The 27841-nt window shown below is 55.1% G+C and overlaps 1 protein-coding gene across 4 annotated transcripts in view; it reads right to left on the reverse strand.

The window, feature by feature from the left end:
* SEPTIN9 (septin 9) overlaps positions 1-27841 on the reverse strand; it is a 177925-nt gene that overhangs the window by 100704 nt on the left and 49380 nt on the right. The window contains exon 1 of one of the 4 annotated variants that reach the window (XM_061144708.1): positions 6906-7039. The exons of the other annotated variants lie outside the window; for them this stretch is intronic. Coding sequence (XP_061000691.1) covers positions 6906-6960 — 55 coding nt within the window. The 5' untranslated portion in view covers positions 6961-7039. Of the gene's footprint in view, positions 1-6905; positions 7040-27841 lie in introns of those variants that run through there. 4 annotated transcript variants of the gene reach the window in all.

Genomic DNA, 27841 nt, shown 5'->3' on the forward strand with positions numbered 1-27841 from the left:
GGCAGGTTAGAGCCTCATTCCCGGGCTCCTCACCTCCCTTGCAACCCCACTCTATGCTACGGGCCGGGGCGGGGGTGGGGGGGCAGGGAAGGGGAGCTCGCTGTGTATACTCTCCACTTGCACGGAGGACATCCTCTTGTCCCTCTGCCTAAATTTCGGGGTATTGGCAGCACTTTAAAAACTGACAACAAACTTGAAGTTTCCAGACCGTCTCCTGGTCTAGGCTGAACAGAGCCTTGGGGCTCTGTCCAGACCAAATTAAACAGCCGGAGCCCAGAAATGCCCCCAGCGCCGGGGGGTGACTAGGGGCCAACCGCTGGGTCTGTTTGGCCAGAGAAATTACAAATCCTCAGTCTTCTGGGACCGGGTTCCACAGACTTCCAGCCCATTTCATCTCATAAGCAACTCAGCCTCCAAATTTGGGAAAAACAGAGAGGAGGTTGGAAAGATAGCCACTGTTTGACCATGTTTCCTCAGTGGTGCCGTCAAGGGAGAGCAAACAAACTTGCTTCCTGGCTGGGTTTCTGGGATGAACCCAAGAAATGACGTCCCCCGGGGCCTTGACTTCTGATAACTCTCTCCTTAGAGCCCCCTGGCTTGCCCAGCACCCCTTACCCCCTACCCTAGCCCACCATTCTAAACACACCACCAGGCCTTTCAGAGTCTACACCATGACCCACTGTTACCTGCCCATGGGGGCTGCAAGCCCATCAGAAGCACCCGGTCTGGCCTGGCAGGTAGGTGGGACGCCTGGGTTTGGGGGCCACCACGGATCCCTTGAGCCTGGCTCCCAGGTCCTTGTTGTTGGCCTGCGGTCCTGTCTGTATCCGAAGGAGACTTCTATTATCAGCCAGCCCACCCCCAGCACAATGAGTAAGGGGCATTCAGCTGGTAAACACGCAGTGGTGGGGGGAGGATAATGGTGATGCCTGAACTATGATATTTCCCTGGCTGCCGGACAGTCAAGGAGAAAGAGAAGGCAAGGCCCCATTCTGCTCGGCCAGCACCAGGATGAGGGCTGTAGCACTCCCTCAGGGGCCTGCCAAGGCCGGGCCAAGGCCATGGTCACCAGGCCAAGTAGTCTCCAGCCCCTGCAGGGTGAGAGTGCCATCTGCCCTTGGCAACATCACGTCATGAACAGGCCGCAAGGCCAACTGCTTCCACCGGCAGGACAGTCTCACTCACAACCATGGCCTGAGCAAGTACACCCACTGTGAGTCCACCCACCATGTGTCGGGCCCAGGGATTTCCGTGGCTGCCGCTGAGCGTTGGGGCTCGAGCTCCAGGGATCTCCTTTCTCTAGGCATGGAGACCCCAGCCCAGGCCCACCCACTTCCCACATTGACACATGGGTGCAGGGCTAACCAGTCCCTGGGGGTGAGCTCAACAAACCCAGCTCTGGCCTCCAAGCCCTGGCTTCTCCACACTGGCCCCAGAGGGGCTGATGCGCCAAGTTCCGGATTTGCAACACAGTCAGGAGTGGCAAAGGGCTGCTGGTCAAGGAGGATGTCGCGGTCAGCACGCCCCGTCCCTGACACCAGCTCCCAGTTCCGACTCCCTTTTAGGAAGGCTGGCAGCCAGCAGAGGCATGGGCAGGCAGCCCGACCCCACTGTCTTCCAAGCCAGGCCGTCCAGCGTATGTCTGTGTCGTCGTCTGCAGGGCGGGTCCATAGTCCACCCATCTGGGGTGCTCCGGGGTTGGGGGAGACTGGGATGACCTCCTCAGTGAAGGAACCCTGCAGGCAGCCCACCTGACCCAAGTCTCCAAGTTCTGCCTGTGAGACAGCATGACACCTCCAAATGGAATGTCGACCAGGCCCGGGGAAGGGCTCCCACGCTGGCCAGTAGCACAAGTATCTGCTCTGAAGCTACCAACGGTATACAGTCTCACTCAACACCACTCCCCGCAATCACTTAGGGACCCAACAGACCCTTGCACTCCATCCCTTCCATCACCCAGATTCCTGCATTTAGGCACCCACACCCACCCGATCCTTGCAAATACCTGACCCCCACCTCGAGCCCCAACAGCAGCAGCACCCACCATACTCCCGCGAACAGGAACCAGGCTCAGGCTGTCGGCTATCTCCCCAAGACAATCCTCAGACAGAGGTGTTAACAACTCCACTCAACAGAAGGGGAAGCCGAGGCTCATGGGCCAAGACTCTTTCACCAGCCAGCTGCCCTACCCATCGCTTCTCTCCAAAGGTCCTCTCCTTCAGGATGCAAACTCTACCCACTTGTCCCTTTCAAACCTTCCTACATGGACTTTCCTGGTGGTACGGTGGGTAGGATTCCATGCTTCCACTGCCAAAGGCCCGGGTTCAATCCCTGGTCGGGAACTAAGAGCTCACAGGCTGTGCAGCACAGCACCCCCTCTCCCCCTCGTGCAGGAAAAAGACTTCCTGGAAAGATCTATGTCCTCCAGGAAGCCTTTCCAGATGGACACCCCACAGCACGGGATGTCCCTGCTCAACCCACCTCCCTGGCCCACGTCTAAACCTCAGGCCCACTGATGATGGGGACCCTTCTGCCACCTGACACTTCCTCACAAGCAAGACAGAGGGTGAGTCTAGCCGCAGGCCCTGGATCCAACAGCACCAGGCCAACGCAGCTGGTGGTGGTCAGACCCATCAGAGAGCCAGCCCCTCGTAGCCACAAGCAGGTATCAAGGGAGTCCCAGGAAGGCTGACTCCTTCCATCCAGAGAGTGATCTCACGCCACCACAGATCCTGTCTCCTACCACCAGGTGAGGACTGTGGGGATGCTGTATTCTCAAGAGGCCTCGAGTCTCACTGAAAAGCAGAACTCATAGCTCAAGAAGCTCAGTGGTGTTAATTAGGGGCAGATTCACACCCACCACCAAGCTAGGCCTTGTCCTCCTGGGAGGAGAGGGGCACCTGGACCCAGCCATCGAGGGAGCCCTGGTTCAGGAGGCGTCTGGGCTCCCAGTCGAGCAGGTGCAACTGCAGAGTCTCGTCTCCCCAGGAGACCCTCTCCCTGCCCACTGCCCGCTCCATGCTCTGGGCCCAGGGCTTGCTTGGGCTCCGGGACCCGGCCGGCAGGGTCCCATAAGGAGACGTCAGAGGACAGACGTCAGAGGTTCAGTAGGGCAGACACCTCCTCCAGGCAGGAGACGGCTCTGGGACTGGAACTCCTGGGTCCTGGGCCAGACTGCGTCTCAACCAACATCAAGGACTTTCAGGATTTTTTCAGCCCATGCAAATCCGGTTACAAACAACCCTGCTGGGAAAGTAGGCCAACAGCTGGCACTTGGAAGGGCTTTGTTACACAAAGACCCGAGTTGTAATAGCGTTTGCGATAACAGATTTGGCCTGCCTTCATTAGAGAACACGTCGTCCGATGGCCCTGTACTCCACCAGCCAGGAGCCAGATAGCAGATGGGGTCACCCTTCCAGCCACCCCATCACACGGGGAGTGACGGGTGCTGAGCCCACCTGCAGCCCATCTTCCAACAGGGGAAACGAAACTTTAAAAAAATCAGTTCAGCAAAACACAAAATGTTCTTCCTGCCCCTGCATGGGAGTCTCCACCGAGCCCTGAGATCCTCCTCGGAGGGAGGGCAGAGGCCATCATGTAGGAGGCCCACAGAGGACACTTCCCCCCCTCCACCCCAGCAATCCCCAAGAGAGACCTGAATCCACAGATGCTTCCAAAATAGGAGACAGGCTGAATCCCTGCACCACCTCAGTGATGGCGGTGAAACTTAACAACCTCACCCTCAATCCTCCAGGGTAGATAAGAGGATGAGCAGAAACAACAGGATGAAAAGAGAAGAGTGTTCCCCAGGGAAGGGAGAGGCATGTGCCTGGGATGTGGGGCGTCGGCAGAATTTAACTGGGGGTATTCATTCCACAACCCCCCCATACACACAGCTCCGCTGGGACAGCTTTCTGACTGCCCTGCAGGGCCTGCTACTTTGGCCTGGATACTGCCATCGCCCCAAACCTCCAGGGAACACCCCAACAGAGCCAGTGGGACCTAGCCGTGGGACTCCAGTCTGCTCCGGTTGAAAGTCACCCCCAGCAACCGCCATGGCTCAAAACTCTCCAGCCTCTGGTGGTGGCCCCTGGGGCCTCCATCTTTAGCCACCAACATATGCAGCTGTTGAGGAGCCAGCATTTCCTCCCACCCCTCTGACCCTACCTTGCAGAAACTGAGATACCAAGCGGGCAGCCCAGGCAGAGGCCCCCCACCGGCCCCACAGAAACAGACCAGCGCTCCTCTGGCTCCGATCTCAGCCACTCCGGCCACCGCCCCAGGACGGTCTGTGCTCCCGGCGGGCAGGCACACCTGGTCCTCCGTAACCTTGCTCGTCTGACTGTCACGAGCTGGCCCCTCTCATGCCCCAGCCCTAATGGACCAGCTCATTCCGGCCTCCCCTACCCAGCTCACTGTCCCTGGCCCGAGCGGGCTCCTCCTCCCGCCCGCCACCAGATTTCCGCCTCCTCCACCACCACGACCTTTCTCTGTCCTGGCTCTGCCAGCCAGTATCACCCGCAGTTGCTCTGGGTCAGACACCCTCCTCCTGCCCTGATCTCTCCTTCCCATGTCTGTCTGTCCAAGGCTGTCACTCTCAACACCCAACTCCACTCCGAGTTCTGGGGGTTACTGGGGAGGCTGCCTTTCTGGTCTCCAAGCTGGCCATGTGTACAGAGCGCACACACGTACACACACACACACACACAACCAATGTGTTAGAGGGGCTCTAACTCGCCTGCCTTCAGTGCATGAGTCTGCACGGTACACAGGGGGGAGGCTGCCGCCTCCAGGAACCAGAGGGTCCAGGCTCCGCTCCCTAAGTGAGAAATCCCCCCCTGAAAGCACAAGCGCGGGGCTGCCAACTGCCATACCAGGATGGTCTCAATGAGGCCATTGTCTCCACCAGATGAGAGGGTTGAGAAGCTGCCTGAGAAGCAGCCGCTGAGGCTGCTGGCATCTCCAGATGGGGTACTTCGGGTGAGGATGGAGTTGCACGCGGGCCCCGAGTCAGAGGCGCCAACAACCTCCAGGGCATGTACTGTGACAGAGCGCACGACCCCCAAACCGCCTCCTCCTCCGGCTGCCTCAGGGCTCCTGACCTCCTGCTTTCATGTCAGGGACCGCAAGCCGACCTAACTTGCATAGACCTCAGGAGAAAAGAACACAGTGCAGGACCTGAAGCAGGCAGCCATCTCTAGGTCGACCAGTTCTCCCACTCAGACTCTTAGGCATGAAAGGCCCTAGATGAGCTTCCTTTTTCCAACAGTGGCTGGGGGCAAGCTGAAGGCAAAACAGACTTGGGGAGACCTTGAGTATGAGCACGCACCCCCAAGAGGTCAGGACCGCGGGGTTCAAGCCATCACAGCTCTCTAGACCAGAGCTCCTCTTAGAGCTCAATGTCACAGTCAGAAAAGTGCTCCGACCAGAGAGCCAGCCCCCAGCAGGCACGTCCCTTGCACAAGGCAAGCCGGCGCTGGACCCCACCCCCTCCTGTCTCTCCACCCCCTGCTAAGCTAGTCCTGGCCCAGCCCAAAATTACAGCTGTTGAGGCTCTGCCTGGGGTCCAGCCAGGCTCTGGTCCCCAGAAGTGCCCCTGCAAACGGAGCTGACCCCAAGTGGGCCAAGTGCCCAGCTGGGCTCTGGGCCCCCAGACCCCAGCCTTGATTCTGCCCTGAGAACCAGACTGGCACCTGGACTTCGGTTCACTCCTTTCAACCCAGCCTCCCCCAGGTCGGGGCCCACTAGAAGGGTCTGCCCAAAGGCTGCCTGGGAGCCCCTCCGAGGGGCGGGGGCTCCAGATAGCAGAGACAGACCCGCCCCTCCGAAATCCGGCCCCGAAGTGCTGGAGACTATTGTGTGAGCTTCCCTTCCGACCGCTTTATTCACTCCCCGGGAGGCAGGACGCAGAGCCACCGGCAGGCAGGAGGGCGCACGAAAGCTACACACACACACACACACACACACACACACACACACACACACACACACACACACACACACACACACACACACACACACAAGCCCGGGAGCTGGACGTCCTACCGCATCCGGCAGGACGCAGAGCCACCGGCAGGCAGGAGGGCGCACGAAAGCTACACACACACACACACACACACACACACACACACACACACACACACACACACACACACACACACACACACACACAAGCCCGGGAGCTGGACGTCCTACCGCATCCGGCGGGAGAAACTCCCCACGTCCCTTCACACTTTTCTAAACCCCGGAGGGAGGAGGGGACCAACACGCGCTCCCTACCGGCAGGCAGGGCCCCCTCCCCGCTACGGCCGGAATCCGGGAGGCAGCTGACGACGTCCCCAGGCCCGGATGGGGGCAACGGGACTCGCCCCCCCTCCCTTCTAGACTCGCCGCGGCCTGGGCCGTGTCCACTTGGGTCCCTCCCCAGCCGGGATTCTCTGCTCAGCCCCGGCCCCGAAATTGATGTGGGCGGGGGGGTGGGAGGGGACCGTCCTGCGGGCGGGACGCCGGGGACGGGTAACTAACTCCCCCAACCCGCCCCAAGGACCAGGGCCCGCAGGCCGACGGGAGGAACGCAACGGAGAGGACTGAAGGACAAGCCGAGAGGGAAACTGCGCGCCCGGGTCCTTCGAGGACGAGCCCTCGAGGAGACTGTCGTCGCTCGACAAACACAAACAACAATAAAAGGAAGGAAACCCGGCGGCAGCGCGCAGGGCGACCGTGGGGGCCAGCAAGGGCGCGTGGTCCCCGCGTCCCCCTAACGGGGTCCACCTCGGAGGCGACGCGGGCGGGGGTGTGGGGAATCGCGTGGCGGGAGGGCGCCCCATCGGGGTCCCGCCTCCCAGTCTCGGGCGAGGGTCCTCCCCGAGGGGCCCCCTGCCGTTCGGTGGGCGGTCGGCACCCACCTTCGAAGTCCGAAATGATCCCGTCCAGCTGCGCGTTGACCGCGGGGTCGGACATGGTGGCTCTTGCGCGGCGCGGCGCGCGGAGGGCGGCGGCGAGGAGGTGCCCCGGGCCGGCCCCGGCCCTGCGCGCTGGCTGGGGGGGCCCCGCCCGCGCTCCCGCCGTGCAGAGCTGGCCGCCGGAGCCCCTCGGCCCCCGGGCTCCACTGAATGAATGGGGGAGGCAGGCGAGCGCCGTCGCTCCCCGCTCCCCGCGCCGCGCCCCGCCCCGCCCCCGCCTCCCGGGCGGATCAGGTTCCCCGCACCCGGGGCCCGGCCTCCCCGTCTCGCACTGGCTGCTCCGCCCGCCTGTCAAGGCCGGACCTGGGAGGGCGGGGGTGGCGGGGAGATGGGGCCCGAGCAGCGGCCGCGGGGATCGGCCGAGTCCTGGGCGCCCAACCCGAGGCCCCCCTCTTCTCCCCGCCTGGCCCTCGCCCAGGGGACGGCGACGGACGCGGCCCCGGCGCCCTCTCCACCCCCCCTGAGGCCCCGCTGTGGCCAGATGTGGGCGATGTGGAGGCCGGGCGGCGGCGCGGGGGCGGCGCCGGGGTTGGGGGGAAGAGATTCCTCCCCTTCCCTGGGGTGCAGGGAGCCTTCTGCGGGAGGTTTTATTTACGCAGCCAAACAAAGTTCGCCGCCGCCTTTCCGCGCTCAGCGCCCGCAAGGGTTAAGCGCTCGGGCCGGCTGCCGGCTGAATCCCGGCCTGTTGGCCTAGAGCCGAGGAGTGGGGGGGCGGGGGGGGGGGGCGATCACGAGTCACGTGACTCTGGGGGGAAAGGGGGCGCCGAATCCCACCCGCTCGGGGCACCCCTCCAGCTGCTCCCTGCCCTCCCCCAGCCCTCCATCCCCGAGGTCCCTGCTGTACCCTCGGGGGTTGGTGTCAAAAAAGGCGCTGGAGCAGCGGGGACGGAACACCCTGGTCAGAACCGCCAGGGACACGTGCCACCTCCACGCTCCACAACAAGGGGCTTCCGGAAGGCTGCGCGTAGACCCCGGTTCTCCGCGAGTAAGAAGCGAATTATTTCAAAGTATCTGAAGGCAGGAGTTGGTGGAGGGGACGGGGAGCCAGGGGCCTGAGGGTGAGGCTCCGCCTCATCTGGCCTTGCCCTCCAGGGTGAGTTAATTTCTACCCTTCTCCATCCATTCGACAAACACTGATTAAACCCTATCACCTACCAGGCAGGCAGGTCCCAGGGACTGGGGACAAAAGGATGGGCTGGGACTTGAGAAGCAACCGGGGAGGGCCCGAGGTCTGGAACCAACAGTGGGGGAGGGGGGGGGGTCTCTTCCAATCCCCCCAGCCAGTTAGGCACTCCTGCCTTTTCTCCTGCCCCACCCCATTTCCTTAAGCCCTGGGCCTCTGCCGCGAGTCAGGGGCCAGCGTGAGAATTTATAGCAGGGAAAGATGCTTCCTGAGCTGGTGGGCAACTGGGGCAATATGGTCCCCTCAGTGTGGCCTGTGAGTGCCCGAGAGCTGGTCCTGGTCTCAGGCTGGTCAGTGCTACCTGCCTCCCAGCCCCCCACCCCCTAGTTCTAAAATATCTCAAATGCAGTAGGGATGCTGAGCCCTGAGTGCCATCCTGGTTATTCGGGCCCTCTCACCGAGAATGTGCTAGGTTTGAGGAGCTTTTTTTAAGTTGATGAAATCGAGTCCTTCCTTTTTAAGAAAAGCAGTCTCTCCCTCCCTCATGCCTTGGATATTTTGAACTATTTTCAACCAAGTGAGTTTGTGGACAGGGAACTGCAAAACCACAGACATTTCAGATGCGCGCACACCCTCTGCCTGGGAGCGGGGATTTCAGAAATGGAGTCACCACTGTCATTAATAGCACCCTGATGGCTTCCACACCAGCCCACAGCACTACTTGTCTGAAAACCAGCACCTGGGCCTGCCTGGTTGTCCAATGCTCTAGCCACCTGCCGGCCCTGTATTTGGGAGTGTGGTGGTCCACTCCCTCTAAGAAACAGCTTTATGCCATAACCCCCTGGGAAGATGCTGGGTCCCAGACATAGGGCAGCGTCCAGCCTGGGCCAGAACATTATTCTCCAGTGTTTTTATAAAAAGCACCGGTGAGTGTAGACACACCCATGTGATTGTTCTCCCAGGGAGCTGGCTTGGAGTTCTACCAGATTCGCATAGGGTCAGCTTATAGTGTATTATTCGCTTCCATTCACAGTGGAGCTAAACATACTTATGCTTATCTCCTCGGGGAGGCCTGCCAGGGTCCACACCTCACCAAAATGCTCGCCTATGGGAACCCAAAGGACAATGGCAGGAGGGAGCAGACCTCCGAGGCCAGAATGTTGGCACGATTATGCTCCAGAGCCCAATGAGTGCATCCCTCTGCCTCTGGCCTTCCTCCACTTAACCACCGAGGCCACCGATACCAGGCCTCCAGGTAAGGAGATACCCCCACATTCCCTCAGGAAATCCAATGCGGCACTTGGCCACAATCCCAGCCAGGAAGTTCACCCTTGTATCTAACCAACTGCTCTAATTGTACATCATTTATTTCCTCTTTTTTTCCTGTCCTCAGAGGAGATGGGAAACAGCTGGGCACCACCCTTCAAGTAATAATTACCTTCTCCAAACTCGAAGACAATCCAGTTGCTCCTTGGCCTTCTCTTTCTCGGCTTAAATCATCCATCCCAGCCCTTTAATCATCCCCCATCCTTTGATCACTTCTGATGACTGTGTCCAGATTGGGGCCCCGGGACTTTAACAAGGCCTGATCCCAATCGGACAGGGGAGGGCTCCCCCCCACCCCCCCAATCCCCTTTCCTAGGGCATGAGCAGTCAGGGCTGGGGTCTGGATAGACGATCCTGGTTGGGGCTCTGAGCAGATAAAATGAGCAGCAGCAGCACAGAGAAGAAAATGAGCTTAAATTTGGTGAGAGCAAAAGAACCGCGAGGCCTCCGAATTCTGTGATGGTAATGCTCTCCCAAGGCCATGGGCGAGGGCAAGACTGTTTGTAGGCCTAGCCAAGGGGAAGGTATAATTTGGGGAACATCAGAGGGGCCACCTACCTCACAGGTCCACCATGAGACATGTAATGGTGAGCTCTCAAAAGATAAGTCCATTCCAAACCTCAGAACAAGAAGTGGCTTGGTGTAAGGATCTCTGCAGATGTAATGAAGCTGAAGGTCTTGAGCTAGTGGTAAAGAACCCTCATGCCAATACAGGAGACGTAAGAGGCGCAGGTTTGATCCCTGGGTGGGGAAGATACCCTGGAGGAGGACATGGCAACCCACTCCAGCATTCTTGCCTGGGAGATCTCTTGGACAGAAGAGCCTGGAGGGCTACATACAACCCATGGGTCACAAAGAGTCAGATACACCTGAAGCAACTTAGCATGCGTGCACACAAGGGCTTTGAGATAAAATCACCCTGGATTAAAGTGGGCCCAGAACCCAATGGCCGGTGTCTTAATAGAAATTAAAAAGGAGAAGACACAGAGGCCCAGAGAAAAGGCCCACATGAAGTCAGAGGCAGAGATAGGAGAGATGCAGCCACAAAGCAAGTAACAGTTGGGACCCTGGAAGCTGGAAGCCACAAGGTAAGACTCTTCCCCAGAGCCTTCAGAGAGAGCCTGCTCTGGGGCTTCCCTGCTGGTCCAGCAGTTAAGAATCTGCCTGCCAATGCAGGGGACACCAGTTCAATTCCCGGTCCGGGCAGATCCCACCTAACATGGGCTAGCTAAGCCCCTGCACCACAACTATCAAGCCCTCACCCTAGAGCTGAGAGCTGCAACTACCGAAGCCCACACGCCCTAGAGCCTGTGCTCCACAACAAGAGAAGCCACTGCAATGAGAAGCCTGTGCACGGCAACTAGAGAATAGCCCCCACTCACTGCAACTAGAGAAAGCCAGCGTGCAGCAACAAACACCCAGTGCGGCTAATACATAAATAAATATATATATTTTAAAAAGAAAAAAAAAAAAAAGAATGCTTGCTGTGCTGATACCTTGATTTCAGACTTATCTCCACTTGTGAGAGAATAATTTTTTGTTGTTTTAAGCTCCCTGATGTGTGGTTCTTTGTTATGGCAGCCCCAGGACACTCCCGTGGATCTTAAATCCCCATCGGAATCATCCCTTTAGGCCAAAACTGCCTCTCCCCAAGGACATCTCAGGAGCCACAAAATCCGCAGCTGGTAGTGCACGCTGGCCGGCAGGTGGCAGCCGGAGGGAACTGGGGGCAAGTTTTCGTAAGAAAAGCTGGAGGCCAGGGCTGGTGAGAAAGGTGTAGTGTGAAGCCCTTCTGGAGATGGAAGGAGCAAGCCTGAAGGGAAGGCCCGCAGGTCCAGCCCAGGTGGAATGGCCCTTGCGAAGCATGGGAAGAGCGGGAGGAGGAAATGGATGGGTGGAAACAGCACTCTGGCTCAGCCGGCAGTGTCCCTGACCCGCGCTCTGGAGGGGGCATGGGGACCGGAGGGAGGGCGGTGGCTGTGTGCCCAGCAAACCAGGCCTTTGGACCCCATGAATGGACCATCTGTCTCCTCTGGGGCGGGGGCCATATGGTCTCAGCTCTGCATGCACCTGGAGCCCCATATGGCCTCCCTGAGCCCTGGAGCCTCCGGTCCATCAGCTGCTGGGCCTTCCACAGTCCCCAAGCCCCTTCAGGCCATCATCTCAGTAAACAGCGCCACCGTTCACCCAACCGCTCAAGCCAGGCATCAAGGCATCACCCTCAAAGTCTTCCTTTCCCTCCCCTCCAAGCCATCAGAAAGTGTCTACCTCAAAAATACAAGTTTGTATCTCTTCTACTCTGGTGTCCCTACTCCAGCCCTCCCCCTCCACCAGAGACAGGCTGTTTAACGTTTAACAACCAGCAAATACAACTGTACCCAATATATAGCATTTGCCTGTTTCTGTGTTATAAATAGTCCCATCTTGGCCAATTTGGAGGCTACCAAATGCTTCCCTGGTGGCTCAGAAGGTAAAGAATCCACCTGCAATGCAGGAGACCTGGGTTTGATCCCTGGGTCAGGAAGATCCCCTGGAGAAGGGAATGGCTACCCACTCCAATATTCTTGCCTGGAGAAATCCAGTACTCAAGGACAAAGATGATGGTTAAATGTACTAAGATCCTTAGAATGTGGAGAACTTTGTATATTTATTATCTTCATTCTTAATATAATTATCTGTAGGTAATTTAATTTATACCATATACACCTCTGATTTAATTTTAACAGACTGATGCATTTTTATTGTGGTAAAATGTATATAATATAAAATTTACCGTTTCCACCATCTGGAAGTGCACAGTTCTTGGCACTAAGGACATTCACACTGCCGTACAACCATCTATTTCCAAAATTGCCTGCCATCCCAAACTGACCCTCTATTCCCATTACACAATAACTCCCCACTTTTCCCCCTTCCTCATCCAAAGCTCTGGCAACCACCACACTTCTTGCTGTCTCTACAAATTTGACTTCTTGAGGTACTTCAGGTAAAATGCAGTTGTAATACTTGCCCTTCTGTGTCTGGCTTATTTCATTTAGTATAATGTCTTCAAGATTCGTTATTCGAGGTGCACATGTTTCAGCATGTGTCAGTTTCCTGATTTTTACAGGCTGAATCATATTCCACTGTACGTATATACCAAATTTTGTTTATCCTTTCATCAACTGAAGGACTCTTGGATACTTCCACCTTTTGGCTATTGTGAATAACACTGCTACAAACATGGGTGTACAAACATTTCTTTGAGTTTCTGCATTTAATTCTTTTGGGTATAAACTCAGGAGTGGAATGACTGGATTGTGTGATGTGTGTGTGTGTGTGTGTGTGTGTGTGTGTGCACGTGCTTAGTTATGTCCAGCTCTTTGCAACCCCATGGACTGTAGCCCCACCTGGCTTCTCTGTCCCTGGAATTTTTCCAGGCAAGAATACTGGGGAGTTACCATTTTCTCCTCCAGGGGATCTTTCCAATGCAGGGATCAAACCTCTCTTGCATCTCCTGCATTGGCAAACGGACTCGATCCCTGGGTCAGGAAGAATTCCTGGAGAAGGGAAGGGCTTCTGCACCATCTGGGAAGCAGATTGTGTGATAATTCCACAGAATTTAATTTTAAATAATAATTTGTATATAGGGGATGAGCTGGTAAATAGCATCATTGACTTGAGTCAATGGACATGAGCTTGAGATAACTCCAGGAGATAGTGAAGGACAGGGAAGCCTGGCGTGTTGGAGTCCACGGGGTCACAAAGAGTCGGACATAACTTAGCCACTGAACAACATTTCCCAAAACGTTCATTGTATGCAATGGAAATCTCATATTTTATAACAAATAATTAAAATCTTAATGGCGACTGTGTTTAACAACCGACTCACACAATGTCTCAAAATTCAACAGCTGGCTCTTGTCCCACAGCTGTCCCCTCTCCCCGGCTTCCGGCAAAGCTCCCCGATGGGGCTGCTTGGCCTGCCTCTCGTTCCCCTTTGCCCCAGAACTCCCGGTGAGGCTTTCACAGTGAGGTTGGACGATGTGACCCCCACAGCCTCATCCACACTTAGAGTGGATGGACTGCAGACTCCTCGCCGAGGCTGCCGAGGTGCCTTGGCCTCTACCCACCGCTGCGGCCTCACCTATTCACTTGACCCCCGCCTCCATCTCCCCTCTGCCTCCTGCTGCTGGACACCCACCTCAGCTGTCCTCTCCACCTGGACGGCCTCCCCCAGGTCTTCCCCTGCTGGCTCCCTGTCTGTCATTTCCTTTCAAACATCAGAGCGACCACCCCAGGGTCCCCCAGGAGACACCTTAAGCCAGTTGCTCCTTCGCCTCCAGGCCTGCAACGGAGGCCTCCTGAGACTCCCCCTGAGACCCTGTTAGACCCTGTGGAATGACAGCTTTCATTCAGTTCCCTTTGTGGGGGGGGCAGGGTCACAGGGATCCCTAGCAGGGAACTGGCCTAGCGGGGCAGAAGGGCCCTTGGGCACACCGCCCAGACTTTGCGTTACTGCCAGCGCCACACAGACCAGCCCCTGCATTCAGGGTGACAGAAAGGACGCCGTCTGCCCTGGGCCAGGCCCCCAGGCCCCCATGGCCCTTTATCACCCCGAGACATCAGCAGCAGCCGTGCTTCTGACCACAAAGTCTCTCAGGCAGCTAGATTGTGAATCTTCCCGTGAAGCCCGTCTGTGGGTGCAGCTGACATTTGACTGGTGTGTAGGCTCCAAAACCCCCTTACGCCATCTGCCTGGCGGCTTAAATGCAACCAGAGGTTTCACTTCAAAGGGGAATGCCATTCCCTTAGCACATGATCAATCTGTTCCCCAAACTTCCCAGTTCTCACTCCGGCCTCCTTTGCTCGGAACACTTAGAGCAAACCCTGACCACAGCAGCCTGGCCCTTATCTCGGAGGCAGGGGGGCTTTTTAAACAAAAATCTTACTCTTCTAAATCATGCTGTCGAGCCACCGAAGGAAGCTCCTGGCCTTTGGGCTCCAAGCACACAGGGCTCCTCGTCCCTCTGTGAGCCCCGAGCCCTCCAATTCCAGGTGACAGCCCCCCCAATTCAAGGCCGAATCGACTGAAGTTCCCCCTGCCTCCCAGCTCTGACAATGTGACCGAGACGGCAGCATGGCCCGCCCCTCGCATCTTTCAGATTCACGGCACATTTCCCTGAAGTGATGTTAAACCCCGTGGGACACTGGGAGCCAGGGCAGACGGAGGCGGCTGCTAACATGGGGGCAGAAGAACCTGGGGGAAATTATGACCCTGCAAGATGACTCCCCACCAGCTGAACTCAGACTGTGGCTCTGGAGAGTCATTTGTTTATCCACGCGTCCAATGGGCTTTGGATGGGCACATTCAGCTGTCTGGGATGCTGGCGTGGTGAGCTATCACCCAGATACGATGGGGGAGGAAAAGTCTCTTCTTTTGAGGACTCACATTTTATTCTTGATTCTTCCCTCTCTGCACCGCCCCACGAACCTCTGCTCCTACCCCAAGCCCCCTGGATAGGGCTTTGGAATGGATTTGAGTCCCCAACTTCCTAGCCACCAGTTGAGGCTGGAGGTACAGAGAAGAAGTGGGGGACACAGCATCCCACATCCCCCAGCCGATGGGAAACTCCCTCGGGCCCTTCTGATAGCTCAGCAAAGTCACACAAGGGGCCTCAGAGGAGTGGCTGGCCAGGGACCAGCCCAGCCTTGAAGCAGCCAGTCACTGTGTCAGCCTGCAGACTCCCCACCCCCACTAGGGCAGCCAGGAGACCTGGCCAGGCCACATCCCCAGAGGGGACAGGCTGTCCCCAGGGGCCATCGTTGTCCTGGCCTCCTTGCCACTTTTCTCCAACAGGCGTCCTGTGCTGAGGGCTCAGAGGCTTGGAAGCAGCTCGCCACTGCTGCAGTGTGGGGACAAGGCTGAGTCACCCTAGTTCCACGTCAGCAGGAACAGCAAGAACAACGGCATCCAAACAGAAAAGAAGGGGCAACAGGGCCTCTGCGGCCACACTTATTTTAAAGTCACCGCAGTGACCTAGGCGACATTGTCCCTGGGGAGCTGCCAGCAAGCCTGGCCCTTTGGACGGTGGCCACCTGCCCTGACGATACCCCAGCCCACTGCCAGGAGTGGTGGTCGGTCAGCACAGGAAGGGCAGGGAAGCAAGCTCCCTGCCCCTGTCTTCTGCACCTTCTCGGAAGGTTCTTCAAGGCTTACCCTGCATCCACAAACCCTGCTGGAATCTCCTTCAATGCCTGCTCCCTAATAATCTCATCCACTCTACCTTTGCACACCTCCAGTGATGGGGAGAGCAGTACTTACCACGCTGTTCACTCTATCTTTAGCCAGTTGGGCTATTTTAAAGAGATGGGGGGTGTACTAGTTTGCATTCCCACCAACAGTGTAAGAGGGTTCCCTTTTCTCCACACCCTCTCCAGCATTTATTGCTTGTAGACTTTTGGATAGCAGCCATCCTGACTGGCGTGTAATGGTACCTCATTGTGGTTTTGACTTGCATTTCTCTGATAATGAGTGATGTGGAGCATCTTTTCATGTGTTTGTTAGCCATCTGTATGTCTTCTTTGGAGAAATGTCTGTTTAGTTCTTTAATGCAAACTAGTACAGCCGCTATGGAGAACAGTGTGGAGATTTCTTAAAAAACTGGAAATAGAACTGCCATATGACCCAGCAATCCCACTTCTGGGCATACACACCATGGAAACCAGATCTGAAAGAGACACATGCACCCCAATGTTCATCGCAGCACTGTTTATAATAGCCAGGACATGGAAGCAACCTAGATGCCCATCAGCAGACGAATGGATAAGGAAGCTGTGGTACATATACACCATGGAGTATTACTCAGCCATTAAAAAGAATTCATTTGAATCAGTTCTAATGAGATGGATGAAACTGGAGCCCATTATACAGAGTGAAGTAAGCCAGAAAGATAAAGACCAATACAGTATACTAACGCATATATATGGAATTTAGAAAGATGGTAACGATAACTCTATATGCAAAACAGAAAAAGAGACACAGATGTACAGAACAGACTTTTGGACTCTGTGGGAGAAGGCAAGGGTGGGATGTTTTGAGAGAACAGCATTGAAACATGTATATTATCAAGAGTGAAACAGATCACCAGCCCAGGTTGGATGCATGAGACAAGTGCTTGGGGCTGGTGCACTGGGAAGACCCAGAGGGATAGGGTGGGGAGGGAGGTGGGAGGGGGGATCGGGATGGGGAATACATGTAAATCCTTGGCTGATTCATGTCAATGTATGGCAAAAACCACTACAATATTGTAAAGTAATTAGCCTCCAACCAATAAAAATAAATGGAAAAAAAATAAAATAAAAAATAAAAATAAAGAGATGGGGGAACTTCTCAGGTGGTACAGTGGTTAAGACTCCATGTTCCCAATGCAGGGGGCCCCAGGGTTCAATCCCTGGTCAGGGAACAAGATCTCACATGCCACAACTAAAGAGCCCACATGCTAAAACCAAGAACTGGCGCAGCAAAATAAATAAAATATTTTAGAAATAAATAAATAAAAGTTTAAAAATAAAAAAGATGGTCAAGGGGGTGGGGGTAGGAAAAGGGAATGAATTAAAGCCTGCCTAACCGTAGCTTTTGCCCATGGAAGAGATAGCCACTGTACTTTCGTCCAGAATACAAAAGTGATAGGATGATGCAGAGACGTGGACTATAGTTTTACTACCAGATCTTTCTGGGGGCCTGCAATTAGGGGTATCCGCCCTCTCCATAGCCAAAATGTGTGTGGGGGGCTTCCTGTTGGGCTGGATCTTTTTTTTTCCTACCCCGTTCCCAGTCCACCATGAATGTGAGAGGATCTTTTGTGCCCCTGGACGTGCCCCTTCACCTGCCATGACCCCCACGGGAGAAGAGGGTACCTGAGATGCAGGCTCCCAATGCTGGGCCACAGCCCTGGGAACAGAAAGCCCCACGTGGGAGGGAGAGAGACAGGAAAAGCGGGCATGCCGGTGGGGCGAGGATGGGGGCGGCAGGGGGTGCCCCTCGCAGCAATCTGGTGTTGCTTTCCTGGATAATGAAATCTCCCCACCCCGGGTGCTGCTGGAGCCAGCCGGCAGCCAAATCAACCTCAATGGACCATTTGTCCCTCGTGTGAAGGGACTTCGGGATGTAATGGGTTTGCTATTAACTCACCCGTCCCCCGCTCTTCCCCTCCCCCCAGCATGAGTCATTCGCCCAGATGACTGCCTGGCAGGGCCCTTGCCAGGAGGTTGCCAACTCCGATTGGGCCTGTGTGAAGGGAGAGACCAACAGAGAGGACAGAGGGAGTCCAACTGGAGACCAGCGGCCTGGCGTCCACACCCCTTCCCTGGGACTGTCTATACCCCAGACCCTGAGGCAGGGGTAGGTCCCTCTGTGTCTCCCTGGCTCCTGGGGCTCTGGGCAGCCATGCCCTTACCCATCTGTGGACCAACAGTCTTCCAGCAGACCCTCACAGGTAGGGAGCCGAGAGGGTGAACTCGTGGAAACTGGCCCCAAGGTCCTTAGTAAAGGACCAATTACCAGTCTTCCCATCTCGGAGTAGGAGGTTTGGGGGTTTGTTGGCTTGCTTTTCATTAATACTAAATGCTCAGGTTTTCTCACCCACTCAGGCTTAGGCTCTGGGGAGGGGAGCTCCAAGCTGGCTTCCCTGCCCGGGGTCTTGGCTGCCCTCAAGCTGAAACCTTTCTAAAGACAAATGTGGACTTTCCTGGTGGTCCCATGGTTAAGAATCCACAGGGACGTGGGTTCGATCCCTGGTCTGGGAATGAAGATCCCACGTGCCATGCGGCAACTAAGTGCGTGTGCCGCAGCCACTGGGTCCACGCTCCACAACCAGAGAGTCTACATACCGCAACTAAGACCCAAGGCAGCCAGATAAATAGATATTAAAAAATAAATAAAGGCAAATGTGACTGGTCACCCCCCGGATACAGTGGCAGCCCAGCAGGGCCGACAACCAGGCCTTGGTCTGCTGCCAGCCACTCCTTCCCACTCCCTGTGCTTCTCCTCGCCCTCTGCTCAGACCCGGCTGCTCTCGGTTCCTGGACAAGCCAGGCGTCAGCTCTGTGCCTGTCTGACTCTATCCCCTCCACCCGGCAAGCCTTTCCCACCCTCGTTGGCCTAGCTCATTCTCAATCCTTCTGCAGGTGCCTCCCTGAGCCCCTGGGTGGGGCAGCTCTCTTCTGGGCCTCCCCATGGGTTTTCCCAGGGGCCAGGGCAGCCTCTAACCCAGACCATTCTGCAGCAGGGAATCGTAGGTGGGTTTCTCGAAGCAGAGCATCAGCACAGGGGAGTGACTGTGTTCTCCTGCTGTTGGTTAGAAAGTGAGACGGGGCACCCCAAGTCTGAGAAGGAAGGAAGTCATGAGCATCACCCCTCCCCCCACCATGCCCCAGTAATCCTGCCAACCAGATGGGCCACCTTCTCAGCACAGCTGTGCTTCAGCAGAGAGAAATTTCTCACCTTCGGGGACAGGGTGGGGACATTCCAGATGGGGCCTCGTCTACCCTGGTCACAGGGCCTGTGGAGTCTGGATCTCCACGTCTGTTTCATCCACATGGCAACAGACGTGAGCCTGCCATCTCTGCCCAAGCACACGTCTGGAGCTTCGTGGTGCGAAGGGCAGAGAGCCTGCCTTTAGCTGAAGCCGCCACACAAATGGAGGACAGACCTGCACACAGATGCACGCCGAGGCTTCGGGGGGCGTCACTTCCAAGGAGGTGAACGAGGACATTCTAGGTCAGTGAATCACCAAGTGCCCGAACATCTGGACAGGCCACAGGCCCATCCCCCCCACCACTGCAGAGAAGGAGTTTCACACAGCTTACATATGGTGCACGGGGCCTTCTGGGCCAGCAGGGTGTGCAACCCAGAGGCTGAGAGGTTTGACCACTTGCTAATGAATAATCTAGAACGTTTATCCAGGAAAAGGTCCAGCATTGTCCAAATCTCAACACACGTCCCCGTTCTGCAGAACTGTGTCACTTTCCTAGCTGCGCCCTCTCACCCCGTCTGCAAACCTCGGGTGTCCAGAACACAACACAACAACAACCACCGCTAATCCTACGGGTCTCCTGAATCTCCCTCAGTCAAGACTGCACCTCTAGTTCTCAGCAGGAGCTGACATTCAGTTCAAGACAGAGCAAGATCTTCCAAGGAGGGTGAGCTCTATTCTGTTTGAACCCCCTATAAAAACAGAAATCGGTACTTAAACTTTCAGCAAGATTCTTGTTGAGAAAGGATGAACGGGACTTCCTTGGCAGTCCAATGGCTAAGACTTTGCACTCCCAATGCAGGGGGCCTGGGTTCAATCCCTGGTCGGGTAACTAGACGCCACATGCCACATCTAAGACCAGGTGCAGCTAAGTAAATAAATAAAAATAAATACATATTTTAAAAAAAGAAAGGATGAAAGGCCAGGCTAAAACAGTGGCATGCTGGTAAATGTTTAACAAAGTGCTCCAGTGGACAAGGGAAAGAGTGATTTATAATGTTTGTCAATTGCTGTGATATCAGTACTCCCACCACCGCCGAGTTCAAGCTACCAACGTGACCGAACTGTACAAAGAATTGGCAGAAGACGTGCATACCACTGGCTGAAACTCTCAGATCACTACAGCTGATTCTTTCATCTTGGGAGAGTGGCAAGTCTATGAAGTTCTTTGCTGGGCAAAACAGCAAACCTAAATAGGGTTCAACCGGCAGGCTAATCCAATCAATGGCCCACCATCATGATGTGGGGCAGATTTCTGAGGCTGCCTCATAGATCAAGGAGAAAGACGGTGGTGGTAATCGACTAGAGATGTCTGCCCTAACCTCGGGATGGGAGATTATTGCACGGATTTGCCATTTGCCTTTCTCAACCTGAGACATTTCTCTTGCCCCTGAGGTTCAGAGCAAAGGTCACCTCCTTGGTGAACTCTTTCCCAATCTCACCTTTCCCCTGAGTAATCCCTGCCACAGAATTTACTACCATTCTGTACACACCAAGGGAGTTATCAGTGTGGGTGGCACAGACCCTAACTGCTCCCCCAAATTCTGCCCTCTCTTTCTTCTCTGGTAACAAAAGTTTCAGTTGGGCACATGGCTGCTCAGATAAAGATACATTTCCCAGCCACCTCTGCTGCTAGGAGTGGTCATATAATTAGGTTCTGGCTATCAGGAGGGAAGTTGAAATGTTTAACTTTTAGGACACTCCTGCCCCTTCCTCCCCGCCATGGCTGGAATGTGGACATGATGGATGGCAGGAGCTGAAGCAGTCATCTCATTTCATGAGGTGGAGGCTGCATATGAAGACGGCAGAGTCACAAAGGAGGAACAAATTGAGTCCCGGCGGCTCGGGGGGCCACCATGACTGCTTACACTTGGACTAGGAAGTGGAAGAAAAAGGAACTTCTCTCCTGCTTAAGCCTCTATTGTGTTAGTCTTTGTTATGCAGCCAGATGGCACTCCGACTGATACCATATGTGCCCATCACCCTGCTAGTCTGGGCAGGAGAGGGCAGGGCAGGGCTCCCAGCTTTATGCACTGAGCCCCTGGCAGAGTCTGTCTGACACCGTAAGTGTAGTTAAAGCAAAATGAACAGACTCGTTTGCCCAAGGTTTGTTTTGTGTGTTTTGATGTTTGAAACTGGAACAGAAAGACCTGCGCTTGATAGAGGATCAGTTCAGTTCAGTCGCTCAGTTGTGTCAGACTCTTTGCAACCCCACTGATAGAGGATATACACTAACAAACATAAAACAGAGAAGACAGCACCCAGCATAGGCTGGGACTGCTCCGGGGAGTGACGTGTTGGGATAGATTGTGAAAGTCACAAACACAGTCAGATGTGTGCTGGACGGAACAGAGCTGCCAAGGAACAATGGAACTGGCAGGAACACCAGGAACAAAGCGCATGCCCAGAATATCAGGAGGTGCTGAGCCTCTGGTCAGGCAGTGGGTACAGACCCAGGGCAGCCATTCACAGGCTATGAGACTGAGGGCAAGTTACTGCACCTCTCCAAGCTCCCGGCGACGATGTTAAGAACAATACCTAGATTGAAAGGATCAGTAAGTGGAAAGTATCTGGCATAAAACAAGAGCTTGCTCAATGGTAGCTCTTATCTACAATATACAGTTTAATCCCTTTGTTTTTCAGGTATGAAAACTGGACCTAGGGACTTCCCTGGTGGTCCAGTGGGTAAGACTCTGTGTTCTCAATGCAGGGACCCCAGATTCAACCCCTGGTCCAAGAACTAGATCCTTTATGCCACAACTAAGAGCTTGCTGCAATGAAGGTCGAAGATCCTGTGTGCTGCAGCTAAGACCCAGCGCAGCCAAACAAATAAATAATTTTCAAAAAAAACTAGACCTAGAGAGGTAGGATGGTTTGCCAAGGGTCACACAGCTGTTACTGACAGAACCAGGATGAGAACACTGGGTCCCTACTCCTCCTGCAGTTCCCTGGTGCGTAAGAAGTTGTCCTGGATGATTAAGGACTAGGTAATCGGGGAGAAATCTTGAAAGTAAGACTGGATTATTTGGCAATGATTGTGTATGTAATCAGGACAATCACAACTTTTTAAACTAAAAAATAAGATTGCAAGAAGGGTGCTTATTGAGCATGTGTGACTTAAAGGTCAAAGGCTCCCCTGCTTCTTCCTCCAGCCCATCCTCTGTGCCAGGACCTGGAGGATCCTGCAGCTAGTGTGGGCCAGCCCAGGTGCCCACTCTCCCTGCTGCCCTTTCTGGGCAAATGACAGATTCTGAGGGACTGTCAGCTCCTCCCCTGATGCCCATCTGCCTGCCTGAAGAGATGCCCCCAGCAGCCTGGTCTGGGCACCCAACTGATCCTTGTGGACATCTGGCCAGCAGCTTCTTCAGCTATGCTCTGGCCCTGCAAACATCCTAAATGCGTAAAGCCATGCGCGAAGGTGTCCTAGCCTCCTCTCCCGGCATTCAGTCCTGACCGAGGATGGTCCTCAAGCCCCGCCCCAGGGGTGTGGCCCCTGAGGCTGCCCCCCGCCCCCAGCAAGCACTGCCTTCAGACCCACTCAGGCTCTGGCTGCCACAGCCCCAACCTGTGCTGGAGTCCCCACTTAGAGAACCCGAGAGAGGAGAGGAGTGGAGGGCATCAACTCTGGTGGTCGTGCAAGGAGGGGGAGGAGGGGGAGAAAAAGATGGAGGAGGAATAAGAACCAGAGGAAAAACAAGAGGAGGCGCTTTCCAGAAAGCCACTCTCTTCTACATTCATCCTCTCCTTTCATTATATCATCACCTCCTTTATTCCGCACAAACCCCCAGGACGCAAGCTCTCCAGTACCTCCATTTCTGTATAGGAGATGAAGTGTGGGGAGGACAGGGGGCCTGCCCAGGTGGCCAGGTAACAGAGGTGCTGCTGGGATGCAGGCTCCACCTGTCTGACCCCCACATCCACTGGCCCGGACCTTAAAAGGCTCCAGCGCAGCAGGGGACTCGGCTTTGAGCCCCAACAAGAGGATTTAAAGGACAGGAGACTGGACTAGAGGCCAGGCCAGGTGCAGTCCCTGTGATGATGCTTGGGAGACACTGCGGAGGGGGCAGGTCATGGAGGGTGCTCACAGTATCCATGCAGCAGAGGGATAACCGAGACAGAGGCAGCATCAGTTCAGTTCACTTCAGTTCAGTCGCTCAGTCGTGTCCGACTCTTTGCGACCCCATGGACTGCAGGATGCCAGGCTTCCCTGTCCTTCACCAACACCCAGAGCTTGCTCAAGCTCATGTCCTTTGAGTCGGTGATGCCGTCCAACCATCTCATCCTCTGTCGTCCCCTTCTCCTCCTGCCTTCAGCATCAGGGTCTTTTCCAATGAGTCAGTTCTTCGCATCAGTTGGCCAAAGTATTGGAGTTTCAACGTCAGCATCAGTTCTACCAATGAATATTCAGGACTGATTTCCTTGAGGATTGACTGGTTGGATCTCCTTGCAGTCCAAGGGACTCTCAAGAGTCTTCTCCAATATCATAGTTCAAAAGCATCAATTCTTCAGCACTTAGCTTTCTTTATAGTCCAACTCTCACATCCATACATGACTCCTGGAAAAACCATAGCTTTGACTAGACAGACCTTTGTCAGCAAAGTAATGTCTCTGCTTTTTAATACGCTCTCTAGGTTGGTCATAACTTTTCTTCCCAGGAGCAAGCATCTTTTCATTTCATGGCTGCAGTCACCATCTGCAGTGATTTTGGAGCCCAAAAAAGTAAAGTCTCTCAATGTTTCCATTGCTTCCCCATCTATTAGCCATGAAGTGATGGGACCAGATGCCATGATCTTAGTTTTCTGAATGTTGAGTTTTAAGCCAACGTTTTCACTCTCCTCTTTCACTTTCATCAAGAGGCTCTTTAGTTCCTCTTCACTTTCTGCCATAAGGGTGGTATCACCTGCATATCTGAAGTTATTGATACTTCTCTAGGCAATCTTGACTCCAGCTTGTGCTTCAACCCAGCCCAGCATCTCGCATGGTGTGCTCTGCATAGAAGTTAAATAAGCAGGGTGACAAAAGGCAGCATAGCTTCCCCCAAATGAAGCTGGGCGGGCAGCCTGCACCCGGTCCTGGGGGATAGGAGTCCTTGTTGGTGGCAATACCTCTAGGTCTGGGAAGACCCTCCCAGCAAGCAGCGAGGACCGTACCGTGCGTTGTTCAAAGATTCAGATGCTGGTTTTCTCCTGAGGATGGAAACCCCAAACCTCAACACGTGCTTCTAAAGCCTCCATGGATTTTGCACGGATCCCATCGTGTCCCTCATTGTCAAGTCTTTTCAACCACTGCGGCCACCGTGGATGGGACGCGGGTCTCCACGCACCAGGCGGGAGCATGGGATGGGCACGTGACCTCGGAGCCACCGTCAGGCTCTCTGCACACAGCTGTGTGACACACATGAACGGGGCAGCCGGGACACAGACAAGACCCCTCAGTGGCCAGCGTTGCAGAGCAGAATCCTGGCAGCCACCCACAGGGCTGGGGGAGGGCGGGGGGGGTGCATTTGCACAAGCTTTTCGCACACGTGTGGCTGACAATCACCCCCACACCCGGGCCCGGGAATCTGGCCCAGAGCCTGCCAGCAACAGGGTGCTGGTAATCCCCAGCTGCTTCCCTGACGCCACTCGGAGACGCTGTCCAAGGCAGAAAGGCGAGAGTCACTGTTTTCAAGGTCACACACCCAAAAAGGGACATGGAACCAGAGGACAGAGGCATTTGGGCCAAAGCCATCAGCTCTCGGTTACATGGGTCAACGGGCGAGCACAGACCCATTCGTTCAGCACTTTTATTGAGCAACTACCAAGGGCCCAGCAGCTCAGAGCATCTGGGTAACCCAGCTTCTAGGAAATATCTCAATCCTTTCCTGGGCCTGATGTCCTAGGAAGAACTGGGCTTTGGGTACCACACGGACCTAAAAGAACTCTTGGCTTGGCTAAACTGTTGGCTGGAGGAGTCCAGGCAAGTTACTCAACATCTCTGAGCCTGTTTCCTCGTAACACAGTACCCGTGCCTGCTGCACGCAGTCTCAGCGAGATGATGCCGGCAGGCACCCAGCACTGGCCTGAGTCCCAGGACTAGATGGATCCATCGTTGAGGAAAGTGTGGCAAGCAGGCGGCAGGCCTTGCACGGCGCTCTGCTCCCAGTGGGAAATACTCAAGTGATGATCCATCCGGGCTCATCCGAAGGCACTGGGAGGTCGCAGCAGGAGGCAGGCTGGGCCCCTCCAGCTGCTTCTCCTGAAGTTTGCCCGAGAGGGGAAATTAGCACCTCGAGCGCCTTTTCCTCCCGGGACAGCTGCCTGGATCCCTGAGCAAGCCCGCTGGCCAGGCAGCCAGCTCCACAATGGCAGGAGGGGCTTGCGGGGGTGAGTTTGAACCTGACCAGTGGCCTCCAGGGAGGAGGGGGTCATTCAGCCCTCCCCTCCAGCTAAGAAGGGTCTAGGCTGGGCCGGGTCACTGGGGAAATCCACTTCCTGGGAGCGGGGCCAGACTGGAGGGACCAGGCTACAAGGAGGTCCCTCAGTGCCTGAAGCAGGACAGGGCCAAGGGAAGACCGAATCCTGACCAGGGCCCTGACTGGTGGGACACTGCTTCATATCAGAGGAGAAAAGAGCAACCAGGAGCGACCATCGAGCGTGTGAGTGTGTATGAACGGGGCAAGGGTATGGGTAAGGGAGAGACAGGAGTAAGTCCCTGACTCCTCTGTGCCTGTTTCCCCATCTATAAAATGGGGCAACACTACCTACTTCCAAGAGCTGTCATGACACAAAAATTATTAATATTTATTACACACTTAAAATGGGGCCTGGCACAAAACCACTACTCTAGGTTTCCTAAATAAGTAAAAATAAGACACATGTGGGACTTCCCTGCTGGTGCACTGGTTAAGACTCCACGCTTCCACTGCAGGGGGACACAGGTTCAAGAGGGACACCGGTTCAATCCCTGGTCGGGGGACTAAGATGCTGCATGCCTCAAGGCATGGCCAAAAAAGAACAAAGGCATGTTATCACGTGCTTAACAACACAGCTTGCATATCGTGGGCATCGGTAGCTAGTGGTCTTGAATCCTCCCATTAGAACCAAGATAGCCTCGAGTGCTGAGCCTTGTTCCAGGGACCCTGGAGCAGGAGGGTCTCTGACTAGAGGGACCTGTCTCTGAATAGAGCTGCTTCAAGCCCCTGGGTGCATGTGCATGCGTGTGTGCATGCGTGTGTGCATGCGTATGCATGAACATGTGCAAGGCACAGGCATGTGTTCATAAACAGACAGGACCCTCTGCACATGCTTACCCAGAACCCATCTGACACAGTTCTGAATTATGGAGCCCAGCGAGTGGGCCATGGGGCTGAGGCTCCGATTCCCTAGGAACCAGGCGAAGCGACCTTCTTCCACAGGAACCAGGAGAAGCGAGCTTTTGGTCGTCACAGGCAGCCATAGAGAAAGAGCAGGTGGTAAGATCAAGCCCAGCCTGACGCCCTGCCCTAGAGACAAAACAGAGTGTGCGGATATTTCCAACAATATTATACTTTGAAATTCAAGTTCTCACAAAATAATAGATGCCCAGTATTGGCAAGAACCTGAGGTCCCTTCTACAGCAATCCTCAACAATCTTTGCACAGTCCCTGATTGAATACTTCTCGGCACGGGGGAACTCACTACCTTGCAAAAGAGATCACTCCACTGTTAGAAAGTGAAACCTGTGAGAAAAATGCCACTTTCTGTTACCTTCCAAGTATCTGATTCTGGTTTTCTGTTTTAGAGGAACTCAAAATAAGCCCTCTGCGGGACTTCCCTGGGGGTCTAGTGGCTAAGACTCCAGGCTCTCCATGCAGGGGGCCTTGGATTCAATCCCTGGTCAGGGAAATAGACCCTGTGTGCCACCAGTAAGAACTCACATGATGCAACCAAGGCCTGGCAGAGCCAAATAAATAAATATTAAGAAAAACAAACTCTCTGCTTCTTCCACATGACAGCTCTTCCAATAGTTGGAGACAGTGACCATAGCTCTCCTCCTCTCTGCATCTCCTGTCCCGATAATCACCTTGACCTTCTCTGACCCATCTCAAATGGTCTCCTAGGATCCTCACTGTCCATCCACAGCCTCCTTCAGCACTGAGTCCTGGAGAGGCCCCTCTGTAGCCAGAGCCCACTGCAGATCGAACCATGCCCCCCCAAAACATGCTGAAACCCTCCTGCCCAGAATCTGTCCACAAGACCTCATTTGGAAATGAGGTTTTTGCAGATATGATCAAGATGAGTGCATCCTGACTTAGGGTGGGGCCCTACACCCCATCTCTGCTCTTGTTCTAAGAAAGGAGCAGGTGACTGGACTCAAACAGACCCTGGCGACACGGCCCTGTGGGGACAGAGGTAGAGCCTGCAGTGACCCGGCCCGGGGTCCAGGAGTACTGACAGCCACCAGGAGCTGGGAAGAGGCATGGAAGGGATCCCTGAGCCTCCAGGAGGAATCAACGCTGATTTCTGCTTTCAGAGCCCCTGGATTGTGGTCACTGTTATGGCAGCCATAGTATCAACCCAGGGCTTGAGCGAGGGTGGCCCAGCTGGCCCGGTGTCTCCCTGCCCCACTCCCCCAACACTGCAGCCAGTCTGCATCTGTTATCTTGTCTCATTGGCAAGATGAAGGGGCGGGTCACCCTGAGTCCTTGTCAGCAAGCATCCATGGATCTTCCCACGTCCCCAGTAAGGGCAGCCCTGCCACTCGAGCACCTGCTGTCGGGGGTCTCCTGCCGTCCTGGTTCCCTCAAATCTGGTTCACTCTGGGAACCCCAATGCCCTTCCTGCATCCCATCTGATCCTGGGGTCTCAGAACCAGCCCAGAACCTGCATCTTAGCAGGTCTCACAGGTGACTTCATCAGTCAGCCTGAGGGGCTCTGGGTCAGATAATCTTAGCC

This window comes from Dama dama, chromosome 5, assembly GCF_033118175.1.
Source record: "Dama dama isolate Ldn47 chromosome 5, ASM3311817v1, whole genome shotgun sequence".
Classification (NCBI taxonomy): Eukaryota; Metazoa; Chordata; class Mammalia; order Artiodactyla; family Cervidae; genus Dama; species Dama dama.